This window comes from Phacochoerus africanus, chromosome 1, assembly GCF_016906955.1.
Source record: "Phacochoerus africanus isolate WHEZ1 chromosome 1, ROS_Pafr_v1, whole genome shotgun sequence".
Classification (NCBI taxonomy): domain Eukaryota; kingdom Metazoa; phylum Chordata; class Mammalia; order Artiodactyla; family Suidae; genus Phacochoerus; species Phacochoerus africanus.
Genome location: NC_062544.1, coordinates 11,539,859 through 11,564,556, shown reverse-complemented (window position 1 = coordinate 11,564,556; position 24,698 = coordinate 11,539,859). Strand labels below are relative to the sequence as shown.

The window sequence follows — 24,698 nt, the reverse complement described above, 5'->3', positions numbered from 1 at the left end:
ATGACAGGAACTCTCTGATACCTTTTCTTAAAGGCTGCCTCCCTGTCTGGGTATCAAATGTCCCAGCAATTTTCCCTGACAGGCTTTTCCTCTGAGCTGACTATATCCCTTCTGCTGTGGTAGAATTCACAGTGGAGATGGTGAGCATCTTACCGCCTTCCTCTGCTGTCCTAACACCTCAAACCCTTGAAGGCACTTAGTATATCGCCATCCTCTCTTCCTTTGTTCAGCATAAGTATTCTGTAAGAAACATGGGTCAAAGGGAAGGTATATTTCCTAAGTTCATAAACATGCATCTAGAATAATAAAACCAGGAGTTCCCATTGTGACTCAGCAGGTGTAACGAACCTGACTAATATCCATGAGGACTTGGGTTCCACCCCTGGCCTCACTCAGTGGATTAAGGATCCGGCATTGCCATGAGGTGTGGTGTAGGTCACAGACACAGCTCAGATCCCACATTGCTGTGGCTGTGGTGTAGCCTGGCAGCTACAGCTCTGATTCAACCCCTAGCTAGGGAACTTCCATATGCCTCAGATGTGGCCATAAAAAGACCAAAAAAAAAAAAAAAGAATAATAAAGCCAAGCATAATATGCTCAAAAGAATTAAATACCCTTAGAGATATTGGAAGCTGGGTCCCGGCCCTGGCTTGGACATCTACAAACTCTGGGAAGTCACCTGGCCTCCTTTATCTAGGGTCCTTCATCCTTGTCCCATAGCAGGACCTGTAATGCTCCTCTTCCCCCAGGTTATGGTTTTATTAGATAAGGACAATAACAGTGTTGGTGAGGATGCGGAGAAACTGGAACCCTCATACACTATTACTTTTGGGAATTAAATTGGTGTAACCACTTGCCATTCCTCAAAAACTTCACTGTAGTTACTATACGATCCAGCAATTCCACTCCTAGGCATACATCCAGGAGAAATAAAAATGTGTCTCAACACAAAAGCTTGTGAAAAATTGTTCATAGCTTGGTTCATAATGGCCATAAAATGGAAACAACCCCAATGTCCACAGAAGCAGGGATAAACAAAATACGATATATCCATATGAACATTATTTGGCGATAGACAATAATGAAGTACTGATACATGCTATAACATGGATGACCTTGAAAAGATTATGCTAAGTGAAAGAGCCAGGCATAAAGGACCACATATTGTATTATTCCATTATATGAAATGTCCAGAGTAAGCAATTCCACAGAAAAAGAAAGAGGATTAATAGCTGCCAATGTGGGGGCAGAGTGGGGGAGGATAGAGAGACTGGAAATTCATGGCTAAAGGGAGCAGGATTTCTCTTGGGGTAATGAAAACAATGAAGACTGTAGGAGTTCCCATTGTAGCTCAGCAGAAATGAACATGACTAGCATCCATGAGGACACAGGTTCAATCCCTGGCCTCATTCAGTGGGTTAAGGATCCAGCGTTGCTGTGAGCTGTGGTGTAGGTCGCAGATGTGGCTCGGATCTGAAGTTGCTGTGGCTGTGGTGTAGGCCGGCAGCAGCTACAGCTCTGATTCAACCTCTAGCCTGGGATCCTCCATGTGCCAAGGGTGTGGCCCTAAAAAGACACACACACAAAAATAATAGTAATAATAAAATTGTAGTGATGAACGCATAACTCAATATACTAAAAGCTATATAAATGTATACTTTATTTATTTATTTTTTTTGTCTTTTTGCCATTTCTTGGGCTGCCCCTGTGGCATATGGAGGTTCCCAGGCTAGGGGTTGAATCGGAGCTGTAGCCACCGGCCTATGCCAGAACCACAGCAACTTGGGATCCAAGACGAGTCTGCAACCTACACCTCAGCTCATGGCAATGACGGATAGGTAACCCACTGAGCAAGGGCAGGGATCGAACCCTTAACCTCATGGTTCCTAGTCGGATTCGTTAACCACTGCGCCACGACAGGAACTCCTAAATGTACACTTTAAATGGATAACTTTTATGTGCACTCTATGTCAACAAAGATATATTTTATTTTTATTTTTATTTTTTGTTCTTATCTAGGGCCACACCCACGGCATAAGGAGGTTCCCAGGCTAGGAGCTGTAGTTGCTGCCGGTCTACACCACAGCCACAGCCACATGGGATCCGGGCCGCATCTGCAACCTACACCACAACTCGCAGTGGCGCCAGATCCTTAACCCACTGAGTGAGGCCAGGATCAAACCTGCAACCTCATGGTTCCTAGTAGGATTTGTTAACCACTGAGCCATGATGGGAACGCCATCAAAGATATTCATGGTGCGGCAGGTTAAAGATCTGGTGTTATCATAGCAGCAGCTTGGGTTGCTGCTATGGTGAGGTTTTGATCCCTGGCCTAGGAACTTAAAAAAAAAAAAAAAAAAAAAGACCAATTTTAAAGTACCCTCAGCCTCAGCAATGTAGCCAAACATATGGCTTTTTGCCATGCTAATGAGTGAGAAATAATATCTTACTCTAGTTTTAGTTCACATTTCTCTTATCATGGGGGAGATTCAGCATCCATTCAAGATCCATTGATACTGATTTCTTTTTATCCCATACTAAGTTCCCATGTATACTTTTAGATTGGTTTCCACACTTTCTAATATGTTGTATACGTCTGCCTGCATGCACTAGAACCACATTTTCAATAGTTAAATCTTTATGATAAAACAAGAAGTGTAGATACTCAACAAAGTCAAGCTGGCCAGCAGCTCAAGGCAAGTGAATCCCCAAGCACCTTCCCACCAAATCCAACTACCATCCCAGGCTGGCACCTTAGCAGATAAGCCAGTTTGGGAGACTTAAGGAAGTAACCTGTTTTGAACAATCCATAATTCCTGCTTCCAATTTCAGCCAAGAACAGGGGATGGGAGTTGGGAGTAGGTGAGAAGGGCATTGCCAAGACCCAACCCCTGCCCCTACACCTCCATTGATGGCCAGTTCAACTCTCTCTCCCACCATCACCTTTACCAACCCACAGCACAAACCTAACTAGCCTGGACTGGCAGTAAGGCCCTCCTTCTCACTGCCAACCTAATCTACTAGGCCAACAGCCCAGGGCCAACAGCTGTTAAATGTTAGTGAGTGAGTGATGTCATATGGTATTTGTCTTTCTCTTTCTTACTTCACTTAGTATGAAAGTCTCTAGTTCCAACCATATTACTGCAAATGGCATTCTTTTGTTCTTCTTTATGGCTGAGTAGTATTTATATCTGGAATCTAATATATGGCACAAATGAACCTTTCCACAGAAAAGAAAATCATGGACATGGAGAACAGACTTATGGTTGCCAAGGGGGAGTGGGAGGAAGTGGAATAGATAGGGAACTTGGGGTTAATAGATGTAAACTATTGCATTTGGAATGGACAAGCAATGAAATCCTGCTGTATAGCTCTGGGAACTATGTCTAGTCACTTATGACGGAGCGTGATAAGGTGAGAAGAAAGAATGTATACATGTCACCATGCTGTACAGTAGAAAGCTGACAGAACACTGTAAACCAGCTATAATGGAAAAAATAAAAATCATTATAAAATACATAAATAAATGCTGCTATGGAAAAGTAGGAGGTCCGATTAAATCCATATTTTTTTTCTCTCTCACAAAAAAAAAATGTGAGTCTCAGAACCACCTCTGAACAAGTCTGAAACGCCGTTTCTGAGGCTCCACATTAAAATTCTGATTTGGAGTGTAGCCTGGAATCTGATGTGCAGCAAACCCCGGGTGACACTGATGTAGGGCTTCCTGAGGCTCAGCTGGGCCCGTGAACCACATCCTCTGCTTCACTCACCCACTTCACAGTTACCGTGCAGTAAGCAGGTACCATGCCAAGACCCAAGGAAGGACAAGCTCTCTGTATGGCATTTATGGCATTTACCACCTCCAGGCAGGGATCCCATGAGAGGGAAACACTATTATTCACATTTTACCTCTCACGAAGCCGAGGCTCAGAGAAGATTATTTGACCAAGGTCGCATAACTAGAAAGTGACAGATGCAATTGAGATATGACCTTGAGAACAGTGTTAGATTCCAAGCTAACTGTCCTAACGATTTCTCTATAGAAACATGTGTACTGTTTAAATCACATTGAACAGTTTACATAATGCTTCAGTTTCAGTCAGCATTCCAAATCTAGCCCATGTGTGTGATAACCTGACTTCATAGCAGTTAAAGAAGTTTTTGAGTTTCTGTTGTGGCTCAGAGGTAACGAACCCGACTAGTATCCATGAGGATGCAGGTTCAATCCTTGGCCTCACTCAGTGAGGGTTAGGGATCCAGTGTTACTGTAAGTGAGCCGTGGTGTAGGTCGCAGATGCGGCTCGGATCTGACGTTGCTGTGGCTGTGGTGTAGGCTGGCAGTTGTACCTCTGATTCGATCCCTAGCCTGGGAACTTCCGTATGGCGCAGTTGTGGACCTAAAAAGCAAAAAGCAAAAAAGAGGTCAACCAAGCAGGTCAAGGAAGAGTCTAGAGTCCGGAGAGCCATAGGCCATTGGCAGTTAGGGTACAGTGGGGGTGCAGAGGACAGAGATTCCTTCTGAATGACATGGGGTCACACTGAGTAAAGCCATTTGTCACAGTTCATCTCTTAGGAAGCCAATTCCAGAGGCAAAATCCTGTGGCCAACCATCCCTCATTGTATTATTGATGCCCAGATCAACTCGGCCTCTGGAGTGCTGGCCCAGAGAGAGATTGGTGGGGTTTTTTGCTTTCGGGGGCGGGGGGGGGGGGCGGGGAGGAATTTTGTTTTTTTGTTTTTGTTTTTTTAACTCCCAGGTGATTTTAATGAGTAACCAGTGTTAAAATTCACTGCTAGTCATTCACCTTGACTTTCTCCATCCCCTACTTCCTTGGTTGTATGTGAAAATGACATCCAGACTCAGCTGTGCTTTCTTATTCCAGATGAAGGGAGAAGCTGGAAGGACACTACACAATGAGAAGCCAAAGCAGGTAAATGCCAGCACCCCACCCGCCAAACTAGAGACAATGCAGCCGGCAGGGTGGGGGAGCCCCTTCCGCATCTGCACTGTCAGCATCCCAGATCCCTCCCACAAGATCTGGGGTAGCTTCACTAACGTTAGTGAAGTGCTCACTTCAGTAGCTGAGCAGAATCACTCCAAGCTGCTCTATTATAACCGAAGCCCCTTTGCCTGCCTGAAGGTAGCTGAATAGCCCAAAGCTGTCCCACATCAAGGTCTCTTGGCCCTTGGAATGCCCCACACCTCAGGCCTGCGGAATTACCCCCTTTCTACTGCTGCTCTAGGGACAGGAGGGCCCCCTGGAGGCCAGACTGGGGCTGGGAACCAGCTGTTGACCGCAGATAACTTCCCTGCGCATGTCCTGCACTTCACAGTGATCTTTGTCCTGCCTGTGCTCCCTGCACCAAGCCTGCTGGAGAGAGAAAACACCACAATCCCTAAAAAGATATCTAACCCTATACATGAAATTGAGGTTTTAAATTGGACTAAGTTTGATCTGATTAAACTTTAATGAAAGAATCCTAGTGAGCCTGGAAAAGCTCATGAAAACGGTCCTTTGAATCTCAAAACAGGAATCATCTCAAAAGTCCATGTGTTTTGCAAGCTTCAGGGTGACCTATGAATGGCCTATGTAAAAGAAGAAGTTTCTGTGGTCCTGGAGATCCAGCCCTTGAGGGAGTAGAGAGAGGGAGAGATATTGAGAGAGAGGTCATTTTCAGAACTCCGAACGCTGATAATTCAAAAACCTTTCCCTGGCCATGAAAAGCTACTCACTGACTTCCTTTTGGTCTTTTGATCAAAAGTGGGACAGGGTAATGTGAGAAGGAAAGAGTCAGTACAGATTCAGGTTGCTCAGAATAGGTCCAATCAAAACGGTCTGCTCTGTCAGATCTCCAGTCTGGGTTGAACATAGTGTCCTATTAGATCAGCTTCCCCTAAACACTGTGTGGCCCAGCTCACTAGGTACAGAGGAGCCCCAGGCACACAGCTCTGGGGACCCCCCCCACTCCAGGTCTCTCCCAAGAAAAAATATGAGCACAGTCCACCTGGGCTTAGAAACATAGGCTGTAATGGCTGCTTGTCATTCCTGTCCATGGAACTATGGGAACTGGTGACACACCTGGCAGCCAGGGACTTCCTCCAGGTCTGGAGTCTTCTGGTTGACCGTCCAGCTTGCAATGACTGCTGTTTGAGGTGACACAGAAGGACCTTCCCGGGATTGCCAGAGGGCTGTTCTTTGCCCCAAGACCTGCTCGGCGTCATGTTCAACTGGCAGCCCAAGCTAATCTAACTGCAAGGCAGAGGAATTACTAAAAGTCAGAACATGTGTTTATTCACACTCCTCTTCAAGGGCAAAAGGGTGATGGGGACGGGAAGATAGGCCTGGCCCTTGAACACACTGAAGTCCCTGTGTTTTTATCAAGGATTCTGCAGGTCCTCCTGTGATGACTGTCCCAGCCTTGCCTGCCCATTGGAATTAGCCAGGGAGCTTTAAAAATCAGGGAGGCCCAGGCCCCACCCAGAGACTCTTACGTAATTGGGCTGGGGAGGAGCCTGGACACAGATTTTTAAAAAGCTCGTAGGTGATTCCAATGTGTTCAACAAGACAACGGGTAATGAAATCACATCTCTCATCTGTCCTCTGGGTGATAAGACTGCCTGCTAATTACTCAAGGTCAGGTTTGCTCTCTTCCCTCCCCCACCCTCCCAGCTCTAATTTTCATACACACTCCCTCACAATGACTGAGAGCTCTTGATAAGGAAGAGCCTCCCATGCAAGCCAGGACCAGGTCAGCAGAAGCTCCTGCTGGCGTGACTGGGATCCTAAAGATCCCAACTCACTGCTGGGCCTTGGCAGTGAGTTGGGTGGGAAGGCAGGAGGCTTGCTGGGGCTGACGCTGGCTTGTTCTCTCTAGGAAGGACACGTCTGGGGCTCCATGAGGAGGACGGCCTTCATCCTGGGCTCTGGCCTTCTCTTGCTGGTGGCCTTCTGGAACTCAGTCACATGGTGAGCTCTAATTCAGAACCTGGGGGCTGCCCGGAGGGGTCAGGGGGCAGAGCATGGATTTAAGGATCTGTGTGCCCACCAGTCTTCATCCAGAAACATGAGTGAATTTTTTTTAAGGCATCTTCAGAGATTCTGGGGAGCTTCTGGCTACTTTTGGCAAGCCCAGTGGGAGAGGCTGCTGTCTACATTTGAAGGGAAGGAGTGGACCCTCTTCATTCTAGGTAAGAGTCCCAGACCGCTAGTGCTTAGGGTTGAGTACATGGTTATTGCTTACTTCTCCTTCTTTTATTCTGTCCTTTACTTTGGTACTTCACAATTTATTATTGCAAGGAATGAGGATTTAAAATTTGTCAGTGATAATCCCAAAGATTGCTAAACTTTTAAGTTTAAATAGGTCCCATTTGTTTATTTTCATTTTTATTGTTATTACTCTAGGAGGTGGAGCTGAGAAGATATTTCTGTGGTTATGTCAGAGAGTGTTCAGCCTATGTTGTCCTCTAAGAGTTTTACAGTATCCAGTTTTATATTTAGGTCTTTAATCCATTTTGAATTTATTTTTGCGTATGGTATTAGGCAGTGTTCTAATTTCATTCTTTTACATGTAGCTGTCCATTCTTCCCAGCACCACTTATTGAAAGGACTATCTTTTCTTCATTGTGTATTCTCGCCTCCTTTGTCATAGACTATTTGACTCTAGGTGTGTGGGTTTAATTCTGGGCTTTCTATCTTGTTGCACTGATCTATATTTCTGTCTTTGGGCCAATACCATACTGTTTTGATGACTATAGCTTTGTTGCATAGTCTGAAGTCAGGGAGCCTGATTCCTCCAGATCCATTTTTCTTTTCTTTTTCTTTTTGTCTTTCTGTCTTTTTAGGGTTGCACCTGTGGCATTTGGAGGTTCCCAGGCCAGGGGTCCAATCAGAGCTGTAGTCTCTGGCCTACACCACAGCCACAGCAATACTGGATTGAAGCTGCATCTGCGACCTACACCACAGCTCACAGCAACACCACAGATCCATTTTTCTTTCTCAGGATGGCTTTCACTATTCTGGGTCTTTTGTGCTTCCAAACAAACTTTTAAATGTTTTGTTCTAGTCATGTAAAAAATTTCCTTGATAATTGCATTGAATGTGTAGATTGCCTTGAGTAGTATAGTCATTTTGACAATATTGATTCTTCCAGTCCAAGAGTATGGCATATCTTTCCATCTGTTTGTGTCAACTTTGATTTCTTTCATCAGCATGTTATAGTTTTCAGAGTACAGGTATTTTGTCTCTTTAGGTGGGTTTATTCCTAGGTATTTTATTCTTTTTCTTTTTCCATTTTTTTTTTCTTTGGCTTTTTGTCTTTTTAGGGCCACACCCATGGCACATGGAGGTTCCCAGGCTAGGGGTCAAATTGGAGCTACAGCTCCTAGCCTATGCCAGAGCCACAGCAACGAAGATCCAAGCCGCATCTGTGACCTACACCACAGCTCATGGCACCACTGGATCCTTAACCCACTGAGTGAGGCCAGGGATTGAACCCATAACCTCATGGTTCCTAGTCGGATTCATTTCCACTGTGCCAAGACAGGAACTCCTCTTTTTCTTTCTTTTCTTTTTCCTTTTTTGTTTTGTTTTGTTTTGTTTGTTTGTTTGTTTGTTTGTCTTTTAGGACTGCACCTGTGGCATATGGAGGTTTCCAGGCTAGGGGTCCAATTGGAACTGTAGCCACCAGCCTACGCAAGAGCCACAGCAACTTGGAAACTGAGCTGTGTCCTCATGGATGCTAGTTGGATTCACTAACCACTGAGCCACAATGGGAACTCCAGTATTTTATTCTTTTTGATGCAATGGTAAATGGGCTTATTTCCCTAATTTCTCTTTCTGAACTTTCACTGTTAGTGTATAGAAATGCAGTCAATTTCTTTTTTTTCGTTTCCACTGCACCATGATGGGAACTCCGAAATGCAGTCAATTTCTGTGTATTAATTTTGAATCCTGCAACTTTACCAAATTCATTGATGAGCTCTGTTTTCTGGTAGCATCTTTAGGATTTTCTAGGTATAGCATCATGTCATCTCCAAATAGTGATAGTTTTACTTCTTCCTTCCTTTCCAATTTGGATTCCTTTTATTTATTTTTTTCTTCTCTGATTGCCGTGGCTAGGACTTCCAAAACTACATTGAATAGTAGAGGCAAGAGTGGACATCCTTGTCTTGTTCCTGATCTTAGTGGGAATTCTTTCAGCTTTTCACCACTGGGAATGATGTTCGTTGTGGGTTGTCATATATGGGCTTTATGTCATATATGTTGAGGTAGGTTCCCTCTATGCCCACTTTCTGGAGGGTTTTTTAATCAGAAATAGGTGCTGGATTTTGTTAAAAGCTTTTTATGCATCTATTGAGAGGATATGGTTTTCATTCTTCAGTTTGTCATTGCAGTGTATCACACTGATTGATTTGTGGATGTTGAAAAAACTCTTGCATCCGTGGGATAAATCCCACTTGATCATGGTGTACAATCCCTTCAATGTATTTTTGGATTCAGTTTGCTAGTATTTTGTTGAGGATTTTTGCATCTACGTTCATCAGTGATAGTGGCCTGTAATTTTCTTTTTTTGTGGTATCTTTGTCTGGTTTTGGTATCAGGGTGGTGGCAGCCTCATAGAATTAGTTTGGGAGTGTTCCTTTGAAATTTTCTGGAATAGCTTCAGAAGGATAGGTGTTAGCTCTTCTCTAAATGTTTGATAGAATTTGCCTGATGCCATCTGGTCCTGGACTTTTGTTTGTTGGAATTTTTTAAATTTGTTTTTATTTGTATTTATTTTTTGTCTCTTTAGGGCTGCACTCATAGCATATGGAAGTTCCTAGGCTAGGGGTCAAATTGGAGCTGTAGTCGCTGGCCTATGCCACAGCTGCAGCAACTTGGGATCTGAGCCACATCTGCAACCTACACCACAGCTAATGGCAATGCTGGATCCTTAACCCACTGAGCAAGGCCAGGGACTGAATCTGCATCTTCATGGCTACTAGATGGGTTCATCAACTGCTGAGCCCTGATGGGAATTCCACAAGTTTTTAAATTACAGTTTTCAATTTCAGTACTTGTGGTTGGTCCATTCATGTTTTCTATTTCATCTTGGTTTAGTCTTGGAAGATTGTATTTTTCTAAGAATTGGTCCCTTTCTGCTAGGTTGTCCATTTTATTGGCATGTAGTTGCATGTAGTAGTCTCTTATGATCCTTTGTATTTCTGTGATGTCTGTTTTAACTTTTCCTTTCTCATTTCTAACATTATTGATTTGAGTCCTCTCTTTTTTTCTGGATGAGTCTATCAACTTTGTTGATCTTTTCAAAGAACCAGCTTTTAGTTTCACTCATCTTGTCTATGGTTTTCTTCATTTCTATTTCATTTATTTCTGCTCTGATCTTTATGATTTCTTTCCTTCTGCTAACTTTGGGTTTTATCTGTCCTTCTCTAGTTGCTTTAGGTGTAAAGTTAGGTTGTTTACTTGAGCTTTTTCTTGTTTCCTGAGGTAGGCTTGGATTGCTATAAAATTCCCTCTTAGAACTGCTTTTGCTGCCTCCCATAGGTTTTGGATTGTTGCGTCTTTGTTGTCATTTGCTTCTAGGTATTTTTTAATTTCCTCTGATTTCTCTAGTGACCCATTGGTCGTTTAGGAGCATGTTGTTTAGTCTCTATGTGTTTGTGTTTTTTGCAGTTTTTTCCCTTGTTGTTGATTTCGTTATATAGCATTGTGGTCAGAAAAGATGCTCGATAAGATCTGTTTTCTTAAAGTTACTGAGACTTGCTTTGTGGCCCAGAATGTGATCTATCCTAGAGAATGTTCTGTGTGCACTTGAGAAGAATGTGTATTCTGCTGCTTTTGGATAGAATGTTCTGTAAATATCTATTAAGTCCATCTGATCTAATGCATCATTTAAGGCCTTTGTTTCCTCATTGATTTTCTGTCTGGATGACCTGTCCATTGCTGTAAATGGGGTGTTAAAGTCCCCCACTGTTATTGTGTTATTGCCAATTTCTCCTTTTAAGGTTGTTAGCAGCTACCTTTTATATTGAGGTGGTCCTATGTTGGGGGCCTATGTATTTACAATTGTTATATCTTCTTCCTGGATTGATCCTTTGATCATTATGTAATTTCCTTCTTTGTCTCTTATAATATTCTTTAAGGTTTGTTTGTTTGTTTGCCTTTTTAGGGCCACACCTGTGGCATATGGAGGTTCCCAGGCTAGAGGTCCAATTGGAGCTACAGCTGCTGGCCTATGCCACAGCCACAACAATGCCAGATCCAAGCTGTGTCTGCAACCTACACCACAGCTCATGGCAATGCTGGTTCCTTAACCCACTGAGTGAGGCCAGGGATCAAACCCACAACCTCATGGTTCCTAGTCAGATACATTTCTTCTGCACCATGACAGGAACTCCTTTAAGGTCTATTTTGTCTGATAGGAGTATTGCCACTCCAGCTTTCTTTTGATTCTTGTTTGCATGGAATATTTCCTTCCATCCTCTTTCAATTTGTATGTGCCCCTAGAAGTGAAGTGGGTCTCTTGAAGACTGCATATACATGGGTCTTATTTTTGTATGCATTCAGCCAGTCTAGGTCTTTTGGTTGGGGGATTTAGTCCATTTACATTTAAGGTAATTATTGATATGTAAATCCAAGCCACGTCTGCGACCTACACCACAGTCACTGCAGTACCAGATCCTTAACCCACTGAGCGAGGCCAGGTATAGAATCATAGAATATATGTATGATTGTTTTAAGTTGTTGGTCTCTTAATGCAAGTGCATCTCCAATGTCCTGCATTTGTACCCTCCTCTTTTCATGATTTCTGGGTTTTGTAGCATATTTGTGTGTGGATGATTTCCTATCTTTAATGTATGTATGCCTTTACTGGTGAGCCTTGTTATTTTTGGGGTTTGTCTTTTTAGGGCCTCACCCATGGCATATGGAGCTTCCCAGGCTAGGGGTTGAATAGGAGCTGTAGCCTCCCACCTACACCAGAGCCACAGCAATGACAGATCCAAGCCACGTCTGCAACCTACACCACATCTCACAGCAATGCTGGATCCTTAACCCACCGAGTGAGGCCAGGGATGGAACCCACAACCTCATGGTTCCTAGTCAGATTTGTTAACCACTGAGCCACAATGGGAACTCTGATTTGTAGTATTTTTGTTTCTATTTGTGGCCTTTTCTTTTACATCTAGAGAAGTTCCTTTAGTATTTGATGTAAAAGCTGGTTTAGTGGTGCTGAATTCTCTTAACTTTTGTTTATAAAGCTTTTGATTTCTCCTTCAAATCTGAACAAGAGCCTTGCTGAGTAGAGTAATCTTGGTTGGAGGTTTTTCCTTTCATCACTTTAAGCATATCATGCCACTCCCTTTTGGCCTGCAGAGTTTCTGCTCAAAAATCTACTAATAAGGAGTTCCCGTCGTGGCGCAGTGGTTAACGAATCCGACTAGGAACCATGAGGTTGCGGGTTCGGTCCCTGTCCTTGCTCAGTGGGTTAACGATCCGGCGTTGCCGTGAGCTGTGGTGTAGGTTGCAGACGCGGCTCGGATCCCACGTTGCTGTGGCTCTGGCATAGGCCGGTGGCTACAGCTCCGATTCAACTCCTAGCCTGGGAACCTCCATATGCCGCAGGAGCGGCCCAAGAAATAGCAGCAGCAACAATAACAACAACAACAACAACAACAAATCTACTAATAACCTTACTGGGGTTAACAACAACAACAAATCTACTAATAACCTTACTGGGGTTCCCTTGTATGTTATTTGCTTCTTTTCCCTGTTTTCAGTATTTTCCTTTGTCTTTAATTTTGGTCAGTTTGATTAATATGTGTCTTGGAGTGTTCTTCCTTGAGTTTATTTTATATGTTACTCATTGTGTTCCCTGGACTTGAGTGAGTGGGTCCTTTCCCATGTTAGGGAAGTTTTTAGCTATTATCTCTTCAAATATTTTCTTTGACCCTTTCTCTCTTCTTCTTCTGGCACCCCTATAATATGGATGTTTGTGTATTTAATGTTGTCCCAGAGTTCTCTTAGACTGTCTTCATTCTTTTCAATCTTTTTTCTCTTTTCTGTTCCATGTCAGTGATTTCCACTAGTCTGTCCACCTTGCTTATTTGTTCTTCTGCCTCCTATATTCTGCTGTTGGTTGCTTCTAGTGAATGTATTTCAGTTATTTTATTTTGCATCTCTGCTTGCTTAGTCCTTAAATCTATTTCTTTGCTCAATGTTTCTTGTAATTTATCAGTCTTTGCCTCCAGTTTATTTCCAAGATCTTGAATCATCTTTACTATCATCAGTCTAAAGTCTTTCATGGAAGTTGGTAATGTCCAGTCACTCCCTGTTTTTCCAGGAGATCCTCCAAGAACTAAAGTCAGGTCTGACCCAGATTCCTTTGGAGTGTCTGCTTTGCCTTGAGATCCAGTGCACATGAAAGCCTGTATGCACCTCACCTTTCAAGAATGGATTCTCCCTTTCCCCCAGTCCCATGGAGCTCCTATGCACAAGCCCCACTGGCCCTCAATGCCAAATGCTCCATGGGCTCCTCCCCCCCATGCTAAGTCCCCAGGCATGGGAAACTACACTAGGGCTCAGAACTCTCACTCTTGTCGGTAAGCCTCTGCATGGTAACATGGGAACGAACATCCCTGGAATCACTGCCAGTAGAGAGGGACAAAGTACTTATTTGTTCACAGTGAGAGGTCAGAGATACTTGGGATGTGACATTATGGAAAAGTGGGACGTGAGCAAAGGTCATATCTGAATTTGAAGTGTTGATCAGCATTACCTAAAATACCCTGCAGAGCACTGGTGCTGTGAGGCTAATGGATGGTATGGCCATATGATCTATCATCCAAATGGGACATTTGTGAGAGGCAAGGAGGGGTTATTAATAATGAGGCTGGAATGCCGGATGTAAGTTGAAACCATCCTGGGCAAACAGGGATGCAAGGCCAACCTATTATGAGATGTTCTGAGAAAATAGAGTTCTGGGTAAAGGAAACATGGGAAAAGTTGAGTTCAACAAAGTCCAAGAGGAATTCTCAGAGCTGTTACCACACTGGCCTGGACCTTGACTCTCCAAGAGGGCAGGCTCTGAAGATGGTTCCATTGGAAGCCCCTAAGAGACGGGTTTTCCTCTTTGACAGAGGCTGACTGGACGCCTGAAGTCCCTTTGTTCATGTCATGTCCACGGGGATTAGGGGCCTGAGTGCCTGTTGTCAGCCATGCGCCCTACCATACCAAGCTCTTCTTTGGCTTCTCCTGTCCTCGGCAATTCTTAAAGGGCTCGTGGGCACAGACTCGCAAATGTCAACTGAAATTCATTTATATCTAGACTACATCACACATCTTAGCATCATTTTGTAGCGTATGGTCTCTATCCACTTAGGTTGTGATCCCCATTTCATAACTAAGAGGAGAAATAGAGACTGCCCTTAAGCGACCTGTCCCAGCTCCCACAGCTAGTCTGTCACCCCAAGACTAAAGTCAGGCCTGTTGTCCCCAAGCACCAAGACCTCCCTGGCAAGGGTCTGTCTAAATGCAGCCTTGGTCACTACCTCGGGAAACAGGTAGGCTTCCAATTCCTAAGGTTACCCTGACATTTTCCTTCTGCTTCCAAAACTTAGGTGCCACCCAGGTACCTGTTTTTTTCTTCTGGAGCTTTAGTGGACTTCTGCTGGTGGTTGACACAACTGGAAAGCCTAACTTCATCTCCCGCTACCGAATTCAGGTCGGCAAGAATGACCCTGTAAGTGTTGCTGCAGCTTCTCCTGGTCAAAGCACAGAAAATAAGGGCTAAAGCCACACTCTCAAAATGCTCCCAGCTGGCCCAGAAGAGACCATGGCTATTGAGAGCCACATCCCCCTCTTTGGCAATTAGAGAGAGGACATAATATGGTCCAAATCTCAGAGCCCATCAGTCAAGGTCAATGTCTGGTCTTCTGACTCCCAGACCTCACTCTCTACGTGCCTGGGATGGTCCAGGGCACTGCGCTCACCATTTTAGGAACAGAAATGATTGTCTCAGTGTGGCTGGCACAGTGCATCCCAGAGATGTCAGGCAGTTCCCCGCCATCTACAGGAGCAGGGACAGCAAAGCCTAGAAGCTGAAACCAAGGATGACAGTTGCTGAAACAATGGATTAAGCCCTTTAAAATATCAATTCTGAATGTGGGGGTGGTGGTTATTTTTTAATCAGATCTTCCTTCCCCAATTTTTTTTTTGTCTTTTGTGCTTTTTTAAGGCCACACCCGCAGCACATGGAGGTTCCCAGGCCAGGGGTCTAATCGGAGCTGTAGCTGCCGGCCTACGCCAGAGCCACAGCAATGCCAGATCTGAGCCATGTCTGCCACCTACACCACAGCTCATGGCAACGCCGGATCCTTAACCCACTGAGCGAGGCCAGGGATCAAACCCGAGACCTCGTGGTTCCTAGTTGTATTAGTTTCCGCTGTGCCACGACAGTAACTCCCCAAATTTTCTTTTTTTTTTTTTCTTTTGTCTTTTTGCCATTTCTTGGGCTGCTTCCGCGGCATATGGAGGTTCCCAGGCTAGGGGTCCAATCGGAGCTGTAGCTGCCGGCCTACACCAGAACCACAGCAACACAGGATCCGAGCCGCGTCTGCAACCTACACCACAGCTCATGGCAACGCTGGATCCTTACCCCACTGAGCAAGGGCAGGGATCGAACCCGCAACCTCATGGTTCTTAGTCTGATTCGTTAACCACTGAGCCACGATGGGAACTCCCAAATTTTCAATACAACCAACAGTACACAGTTCATCCATGGCAAACAAGGCCCAGGCCCTGCTGATCAGGAACTCCTGGCCCAGGAGGACAAGAAGGCCAAGCACACGTGTCTGAATTACACACGCCTGGGAAGTAAGCCCTAGTGCCCACTGCTCCCTCAGCCCACCTGCCAACTTGGTGCTCCAGTAACCCCTAGAAAACTTTTCTTACACAACAAGGAAGAAGTTTTCTTAAAGCCAGACTTCTCTCCTCAGCTCCACCCAAACCACAGGCTGGCTTTTTTCCCAGACAAGACAATCATCTTTTATTTTTTTGTCTTCTTAGGGCTGCACTGGAAACATATGGAGGTTCCCAGGCTAGGGGTCTAATCGGAGCTGTAGCTGCCAGCCTATGCTAGAGCCACAGCAATGCCAGATCCGAGCCACGTCTGTGACCTACACCACAGCTCACGGCAACGCCGGATCCTTAGCCCACTGAGCGAGGCCAAGGATCGAACCCGCAGCCTCATGGTTCCTAGTTGTATTAGTTTCCGCTGCGCCACGACGGGAACTCCCCAGATTTTCAGTACAACCAACAGTGCACAGTTCATCCATGGCAAAAAGGCCCAGGCCTTACTGATCAGGAACTCCTGGCCCAGAAGGACAAGAAGGCCAAGGGCACATGTCTGAATCACACACGTCTGGGAAGTAAGCCCCAGTGCCCAATGCTCCCTCAGCCCACTTGCCAACTTGGTGCTCCAGTAACCCCTAGAAAACTTCTCCTACACAACAAAGAAGAAGTTGTTTCTTAAAGCCAGACTTCTCTCCACAGGCTGGCTTTTTTTCCCAGACAAGACAATCGTCTTTTAATGATCTGCCAGGTACCTGGGTGAATCACCTTGGCTCTTAGGGAGTTCTGTAGCCTGCACTCTGGAAAGCCAAGTGGCTGAGAAGTAGTGCCCTTGACCCACGCTTTCAGAACCATCCCTTCCTGAACTAGAGCTTCTGGAAGGAGTTCCCCTCACTTGAGGCAGGACTGCCAGCCAGGGGCTTCCCCTGGGTTGAGCCTGGCAGGCAGGAACCGGAGCCAAAGGGTTGAAGCCAGTGCTGTGCCCTTGAGAACATCTCACCTGTCAGAAGCCTCCTTATCAGGCATCACTGACTAAATGCATGTCTTCAAGTACTTTAATAATCTTCATTATCCAGGAGAGAAAATGGAGGCTTTGAGATGTGACATTGGTTATAACCATAATTCACCCCAAGGCTGTGTGGTCCAGGGCTTGTGCTCTGAACTGCTAGGCCACATCAGCTCTCAAGTAGACTTCACAGTCTACAGTGAATTCCCACCCAGGGAAGTCTCACAGCATTTTGCACAGGCTGACATTCAGAACGGTTCAGTGATGAGGTCGAGGTCACACCGTTCCTAGGAAAGAAAGCGAGGGCTCCTACACTGTGTGTCCCCTCAGGTGGCCACACACGTGAGAAGGCCAGAAGCCGTTTAGTCTTTGGCCCATTCCAGAAAGGCCTGACCCCTGACCTAAGACATTAGGAGCAGGTCCTCAACTGGGACCTGAACACTAAGACATTCATAAGATACTCTCGCAAGCCCTGCTTACTTTCCCACTCTCCTGGAAAGAGAGCTGGTTCACACCTTCTCCTCCCTCCACAAGTCCCAACACCTCCCACCTTCACTTCACCTCCTCCCAGAGGATGGCCTCGCCTCCTACGTCACTAAGAAAATTGAAGCAGGCAGAAGAGAGTTCCCTCAGCCGCCTACTAGCTCAACCTGTAGGCAGCACCTGCCCAGACATGCTCACTACCCACCTGGTACTACAGGTGGCCATCCTCTCCCTGTCCCATGAGGGCCTGGTCCTCCACTAACTCTGCACTACACCCATCACCCCCTCTTTACTCCAGGAAATTGCTCCAGCATTTCTTCGTTCTCTTTCCTTTATTCTTTTCTTTTCCTCTTCTGGATTATACCTCTCTGTCTTATTACAAACAGCCTATAATTTTTCCTAGCTTCAAACCAAACCAAACCAAACCCTCTTAGCTTCCTCTCCCACACTCACTACCACATATATTCTTGTTCCTCTTTGCAGTAAAGCTCTTTGAAAGAGTTGTCGATACAGTTTCCAATTCCTCTCTTTTTCCCAGCATTTAGTAATTATGAAAAACTATAGGAGTTCCTGTCGTGGCGCAGTGGTTAACGAATCCGACTAGGAACCATGAGGTTGCGGGTTCGGTCCCTGCCCTTGCTCAGTGGGTTAACGATCCGGCGTTGCCGTGAGCTGTGGTGTAGGTTGCAGACGCGGCTCGGATCCCGCGTTGCTGTGGCTCTGGCGTAGGCCGGTGGCTACAGCTCCGATTCAACCCCTAGCCTGGGAACCTCCATATGCCACGGGAGCGGCCCAAGAAATAGCAACAACAACAAAAAAGACAAAAAAAAAAAAAAAAAAAAAAAAACAAAAAAAACCTATCAACACGTATACAGAAGTTAAAAAATTAGTACACTTATCACTCATTTACACACCACCTAGATCTGCCAAGTTCAAATATTTTACAATATTTGCTTTCTTTCTTTTTCTTTCTTTCTTTTCTTTTCTCTCTTTTTTCTCCTTTTTGTCCCCTTTCCAGGGCCGCATCCACAGCACATGGAGGCTCCCAGGCCAGGGGTCCAATCAGAGCTGTAGCCGCCGGCCTACACCACAGCACAGCAACTCGGGATCTGAGCCGTGTCTGCGACCTACACCACAGCTCATGGCAGCGCTGGATCCTTAACCCAATGAGCAAGGCCAGGGATCAAACCTGCAACCTCATGGTTCCTAGTCAGATTCGTTAACCACTGTGCCATGACAGGAACTCCTGCTTTCTTTATGTATAAAAATGTAACTATGCATCTAGAATTTTTGGCCTAATAATTTGAAACTAAGTTCAGACATTATAAATCTCCAAACCCTTCAGCCTGCATCTCCCAAAACAATCACAAAGCCATCATTTCACCTTCTGTATAAACCTCCTCCCATCAGGCCTTCACCTCCTCTGTTCCCCCAAAATTGTCCTGAGCAAGGTCACCAGTGTTCGTGTCAAAGGCGTGACTCATTAGACCTACTGGGGTGTTTCCACAGCTGCTCCCTCCCATCCTGGTTGTAGCTTCTTACACTGGCTCCCAAGGCTACGTTCCTTCTTTCCACCTCACTGATCACCCTTTCAGAGTCTCCTTTCTGGTTCTTCCTCAACCTAATCTCCCAACCTCTTAACGCCGATGCCCAGGACTCAGCCTCAGTCCTCTTCTCCATCCTCATCTCCTCAGTGGCATGACTTTAAACACCACCTCAATGCCTACAGCTCACAGATAGATATCTCTAGGGCAGAGCTCTCTGCTGGATTCCAGGCTCAACTATCCAGTGGCCTCTCTGAAATCTCTGCCTGGATTCTAATCCCACGTCCCAAAGAGAAAGTCTGATCTCTCACTCCTCAAAGCCTTTGGTACCCATGGCCTCCCCAGTTGGAGCTGGGGAGCCTCTCAGACCAGAAGCTTTGCAGTCACCCTTGACTACCCTATCCCTCATGTTCCACATCCAATCTATCTGAAACACTATTGGCTCAATTTCCATAATGGATCCAGAATCCACCCTGTCTCATCACCACCTCCACAGCTACCTCCCCGTTCTGGGCCATCATCCTCTCCTCTGTATATCTTTGCAATTCTAACTGGTCTGTTTCTATTCTTGGTTCCCTACTATCTGTTCTCGACATGGCAGCAGAGCAGCCCTGTAAGATCTTGTCCCTTCTCTGCTCACAATCTTGGGATGATGATCCCCATTTTTCTTGGAGTAAAAGACACGGTCCTCAAAGGGGCCTGTGCGTCCCTAGATGCACTGGCTCCTCCTCCCCGCCTCATACCTCACTCCTCTCCAGCCAAGGATGCCAGGAGTGTACCTGTCTTAGAGCTTTTCCGCCAGCCCTTCCCTTGCCTGAAAACTCTTCCCCCAGGTATCAGCTTCCTTCACCACCCTTACCTCTTTGTTCAGAACTCATCATCTCAATGAAGCTGCCCAAGGCCACTCTATTTAAAATGAGAAGAGTAGAAACTCAATGAGAGAAGCAATCCTTGATTTGTTCCTTGCTTCCATCCCAGCACAGAGAACACTGCCTGTAACAGTGAGGGGACGCAATAAAAATCAGTTGAATGAAAAAAAATGAATAACCATATATGACACCTTCCTCTTGGTCAAGTTTCCTGGAAGAGGTGGATGGCATCCTTTACAGATGCTCTCAAACCAGGCTGGTCAGACCTTGGCTTCACCCAGTAGATGGAATTCAAGGTCTAGAGAGTGAATTCTGGTTCGGAGGAAGAGGCAGGCCTGAAGTCTTAGGACCACTCTGCACACAGCCTCACCTTGGGGTAGAAACCCCCCAGCCTGTGGACATTTCTCAGGAAGAAATACCCCTTGCCCACCCGCAGCCAGCAGCCTGTGGCCTTGGGCTATTTCCAGGAACTCCAGTGCTTCGACAAATGGAAGGGTCGGGGATTTACTGACACCTGTGAGAATGCTGGCTGTTGTACTGTGACTTGCTGGGGTTGGAGCATGTGGTCCAACTGTCCACTATGACCTGGAGAGGAGGTCTAGACAGGTTCCCATCCTGACAACTCCACCGTGAAACCCAGGAAGAATCAGCCACAGCAAGTTGTTCAGGAGGCCAGGTAGCAGCTCCCTGGCTCACAAACCTTCTTCATTCTGGGCCTCGACCAGTGAGGCTGGAGCACGTGAGGAGGCAGATGACCTTCATCTCTGTATGTGATCAAGGCTCTCTGGATGAGGGGCTAACGGCTGAAGGACTCAGGCCAGGAGCCTTCTCCAGGCACCCTGGAGGCTCCCTAAGGTGCCTGTCAGGAGTACATGGAGTTGGGCAGGAGCAGAGAACGGGGGAGGACAGTGGTGGAAGTTGCAGAAGCAGGAAGCAGAAGGCAGGTTCAGGCAGAGACTACGGCTGGGGGAGGGGAGTTTCCCAAGGCAGGGCGTTAGCAGATGGTTCCACCCTGGGCTGCCAGCTACAGCCAGACATCACTCCTGGCATCTACTCCTGAGGGAGGGCCTCCCCTGAGCAGATCACACAGGAGCCTGGTTCCTAGAAGAGGAGCTCCTACTTCTTATACGCTTGTCTGCCTCTGTCCTTCCTTCCTCTCTCCGGCAGGTGGACCCCGTGAAGCTACGCAAGTCTATCCAAATGGTTCTCTTCAACCAGTTTGTCATCTCCTTGCCCTTATTGGTCTTCCTCTATCCCATCCTCAAGTTGCGGGGAGACCCCTGCCGCCAAGAGCTCCCCACCTTCCACTGGTTCCTCCTGGAGCTCGCCATCTTCACGCTGACTGAGGAAGTCCTGTTCTACTACTCACACCGGTGAGTGAGGGGCTGCCTGCGCCCAGCCAGCTCCATGCTCTTCCTGCCTCACTCATCCCCGGAACATACCCCCGGCCCCAAAGCTTCCCGGGAACTAGTTAACAGGGAGACAACCATTGGTTCCACAGCTGACACCTTCAGAAGACTGAGGAGTGTCCAGAAGCTCCATTCGTGTGTGTGCCAGGGCAGTGTCCCGTTGAATCCATTCCCTTCTTCAATCTTCTGCCCATCATCCCTGTTTTACAGTTGATGCACCTGAGGTAGAGAGGTAATGTCACCACCCCCTAATTATGCACCAAGAGCACTCAAAGGCAGGTGTGTCTGAGCATCAGTCCGGTGTGCTATCAACTTTCCTCCATGGATGTACAACCCCTAGTTCCTACATTTGGATTTTCATGGTCTGATGGGGGAGGGAGAGAGGGAGTTGACAGATTATTAACTGTTAACTATCTTCCCAGGCTCCTTCACCATCCAACACTCTACAAGAAAATCCACAAGAAACACCACGAGTGGACAGCTCCTATTGGAGTGATCTCTTTATATGCCCACCCCGTTGAGCACGTGGTGAGTAGAACTCTGCTCCCCACAGAGGAAAGGGCAGAGGGCCCCTTCTCTAAGCTAAGGTCTCCTGCACAGAATTAGACTACACTAATAGTCTAATTCTTTCTTCTGCCCTTTCAATAGCTACCATTTATTGTTGGCCTGGCATAGGCCAGGCTACTCTATATGCCCAACCTAAGTTATCTCATTTAGTCATCTCCCAAACCTTCTAAAGCCTCACTTTGCTAATGAAGAAATTCAGGTGCAAATAATTAATAACTTGTAATAAGTTTCAAAGCTGAAGGACTCCAGCAAATCAATGTCTAGAAGCTCATTCATCTTCTCCAGATCTAAGTCAAAGATGTCTTCCTGGAACCACCTTGGAGTAATGGGAACACACACCTGGGTCCCCTCCATCCCCTTCAAACAGCCCTCTCCTTGCAGGCCTCCAACATGCTGCCGGCAATGGTGGGTCCAATAATAATGGGTTCCCACTTGTCCTCCATCACCGTGTGGTTTTCGTTGGCCTTCATCATCACCATCATCTCCCACTGTGGCTACCACCTACCCTTCCTGCCTTCACCTGAATTCCATGACTACCACCATCTCAAGTAAGGCACCCCCTCCCCCGTTCTGGTCCCGGGCAACAACCTCCACCTTTACTCCCGGAGTGCCTGCTAGCAGACACCGCTATCTCAGTGAAAATGTGAGCCTAGTGTAGGGAGAAGTGCCCCAAATGAGGAACACACTGACCCCCCAGGACCCAGGTCACCTTGCCCCTTTCCTCCTTCCTGACACTAGATCTTCCTGTGGCTGGGAGTTTTTAATCCGAATTAGGGCCTGGGCCCTTTGAGTATCTAATGTAACTATGGGCATTGTCAGAAAATGCACGTAGGCACTGAATACCTGCATCCGATTCCAGCCGAGTGCACACTCTCTGAAAGGCTGCAGGCTGTGGGCTAGGAACCTCCGGCACCAGAATCACCTGAGGTGCTTTTCTCAACTGCAGGCTGTTGGGTTACAGTCCAAGTACAATGAATTGCATGAAGCATCTGGGGAACCAGGGCCTGGAAGCTCTATTCGAAGTGTTCCCGGGGATTCTGATAGGGGTGGTCCCAGAACCTACCCGAGCCAGTTGGGTCTGCCACAGGTCTGACTTGTATGTGTGAAATCACAGAGCTTTTCGGGGAAGATGGTAGATTTTCAGTCTGGAGTGGCTCCAGGAGTGCATTCATACCCGCAGGTTACTCTGAGGCAGGTGGTCAGCAAGGTGGGGGCGGGGATGGGGCAGCGGCTGAGTGCTCAGAACGCGTGCCAGACCACACAGGTGAAAAGGACATTGGCACCCTCCTCTCTGCTCCAGGTTCAACCAGTGCTACGGGGTGCTGGGGGTGCTGGACCACCTCCATGGGACCGACACCGTGTTCAAGCAGACCAAGGCCTACGAGAGACACACGATCCTGCTGGGCTTCACCCCGCTCTCTGAGAGCATCCCCGACCCCCCAAAGAAGATGGAGTAAGAGATGGCCCGAGGGCTGCCCTGGCTGGCCCCTCAGCAGAGAACTGCCAGGTGGCCTGAGGCCTCTGGGTTGCTCTTCGGCCCACACTCTAACAAGGACACCAAGAGGGCAGGGGAAGGACACCTTCCTGGAAAGCAGGGCCAAGGATGGGGCCAGGACACTAACTGCCTGCCATCCTCCAAGGGGTCCAGGGAGGGGTTAGTTTAAGAGGAAAACTTGTAGCTCTGGGAACGGAGGCCAGTCAGAGGGAAGAAGCCAGGCATCTGAGACATCCCAGATGACTCCTTGTGGCCTTGGGAAGACACAGGGAATGACAAAGGTGGCAGGAGGCTGTGGCTGATGCCAGGGTGGGGGAACCAGAAGACACTGCTTTGCCCCCTCCTCCCCCCCGAGTCCCAAACAACTCTCATACTCTACTCAGGCCAGGGCCAGGACACACTGGCAGTGGTTCTGGGGTCAAGTCCCCTCTGCCCCCGAGTAGACACACAGGTAATGTGATCAAGCCCCCATTGTAAATGGAAGCCACCCCCAGGAGTTCCTCCTGGGATCCACGCTGAGGTACCAAAGAGGTACAGACAAGCCTGGTACCTTCAGCCACACACGGAAACCAAAGGCCCAACCCTGTGGCCCTGCTACTAGGGGCCCTTCCATGCACGGAGGGAAAAGTCTGAATTGCTGACCTGTGGGAACACCCAACTGAGGCCCCTCAGCGGCCTCTGTGAAGCAGGACCAAAGGGCCTAGAACCCTCTTCCTCCAGTGAGAGGGCAAGAAACACATGGCTAAACAAAGGGCGAGTCGTCACTTTCCCCTCAACGATGGACCGGTTGTTAAGCACCACTGATTCAGGACGATTTGGGCAGTGACCCTTTTTATACACAGCAAAACCGCAGATCTGCTCAGGTGGAAGCAGTGCCCACCGTGGGGCTCCCAAGAACAAATGAACTTGAAAGACCACTATGGTCAGTTCTAACTCTGATATATTCCTGAACTCTCAGTTCTGCTCTGTCCAGAAAAGCACCCACTGTAATTTTGTAAAGGACTTGTAACATCTGACAGGGCCAGGTCTCCAGGCAGAACTATCCGAATAACCTCTTCCTAGCAGTCCTGGTGCCCGGAGGACCCGCCCAGTTGGCCAGCCGGGTGTGCACCAGGAGGCGCCCTCCTCCCTGGGATAGCTCCCCTTTAGCTGGTGCAGCTCCTGCTGCCTCGGTGCTCTAAGTGCTCACTGCTGCTGGCCTGACCCACAACCCGATGCTACGAACAGACAGCTGGAAAACGGCTCACCATCGGTGAACTCGGCAATGTGAAGAGTGAGGAGAAAGTGGGAGAAGGGATGTGTTTCTCCCTGTGAGGACTTTGCATCTGGGGTACTGTCTGGGCGCAGAGGGATGAGGGGCTGGGTCTGAAACTGGGTACCAGAGAGACTCAAGCAAAGGCCGAGGTCTCAACATTCCCAGCAGAACATGCAAAGGTGAGAGACGGCAGGGAAATAAACTGGTGTCCTTCAAACTGCA

General features: G+C 47.1%; 1 protein-coding gene across 2 annotated transcripts in view; it reads left to right on the top strand.

The window, feature by feature from the left end:
• FAXDC2 (fatty acid hydroxylase domain containing 2) overlaps positions 1–24,698 on the top strand; it is a 29,104-nt gene extending 4,406 nt beyond the window's left edge. Inside the window, exons 2-9 of one of the 2 annotated variants that reach the window (XM_047774053.1) lie at positions 4,884–4,931; positions 6,877–6,968; positions 7,086–7,189; positions 14,618–14,739; positions 20,918–21,123; positions 21,582–21,687; positions 22,108–22,274; positions 23,027–24,698. In XM_047774053.1, the coding sequence (XP_047630009.1) occupies positions 4,884–4,931; positions 6,877–6,968; positions 7,086–7,189; positions 14,618–14,739; positions 20,918–21,123; positions 21,582–21,687; positions 22,108–22,274; positions 23,027–23,183 (1,002 nt within the window). In that variant the 3' untranslated portion in view covers positions 23,184–24,698. Of the gene's footprint in view, positions 1–4,883; positions 4,932–6,876; positions 6,969–7,085; positions 7,190–14,617; positions 14,740–20,914; positions 21,124–21,581; positions 21,688–22,107; positions 22,275–23,026 lie in introns of both variants that reach the window. The other variant, XM_047774042.1, reaches the window with a different exon arrangement.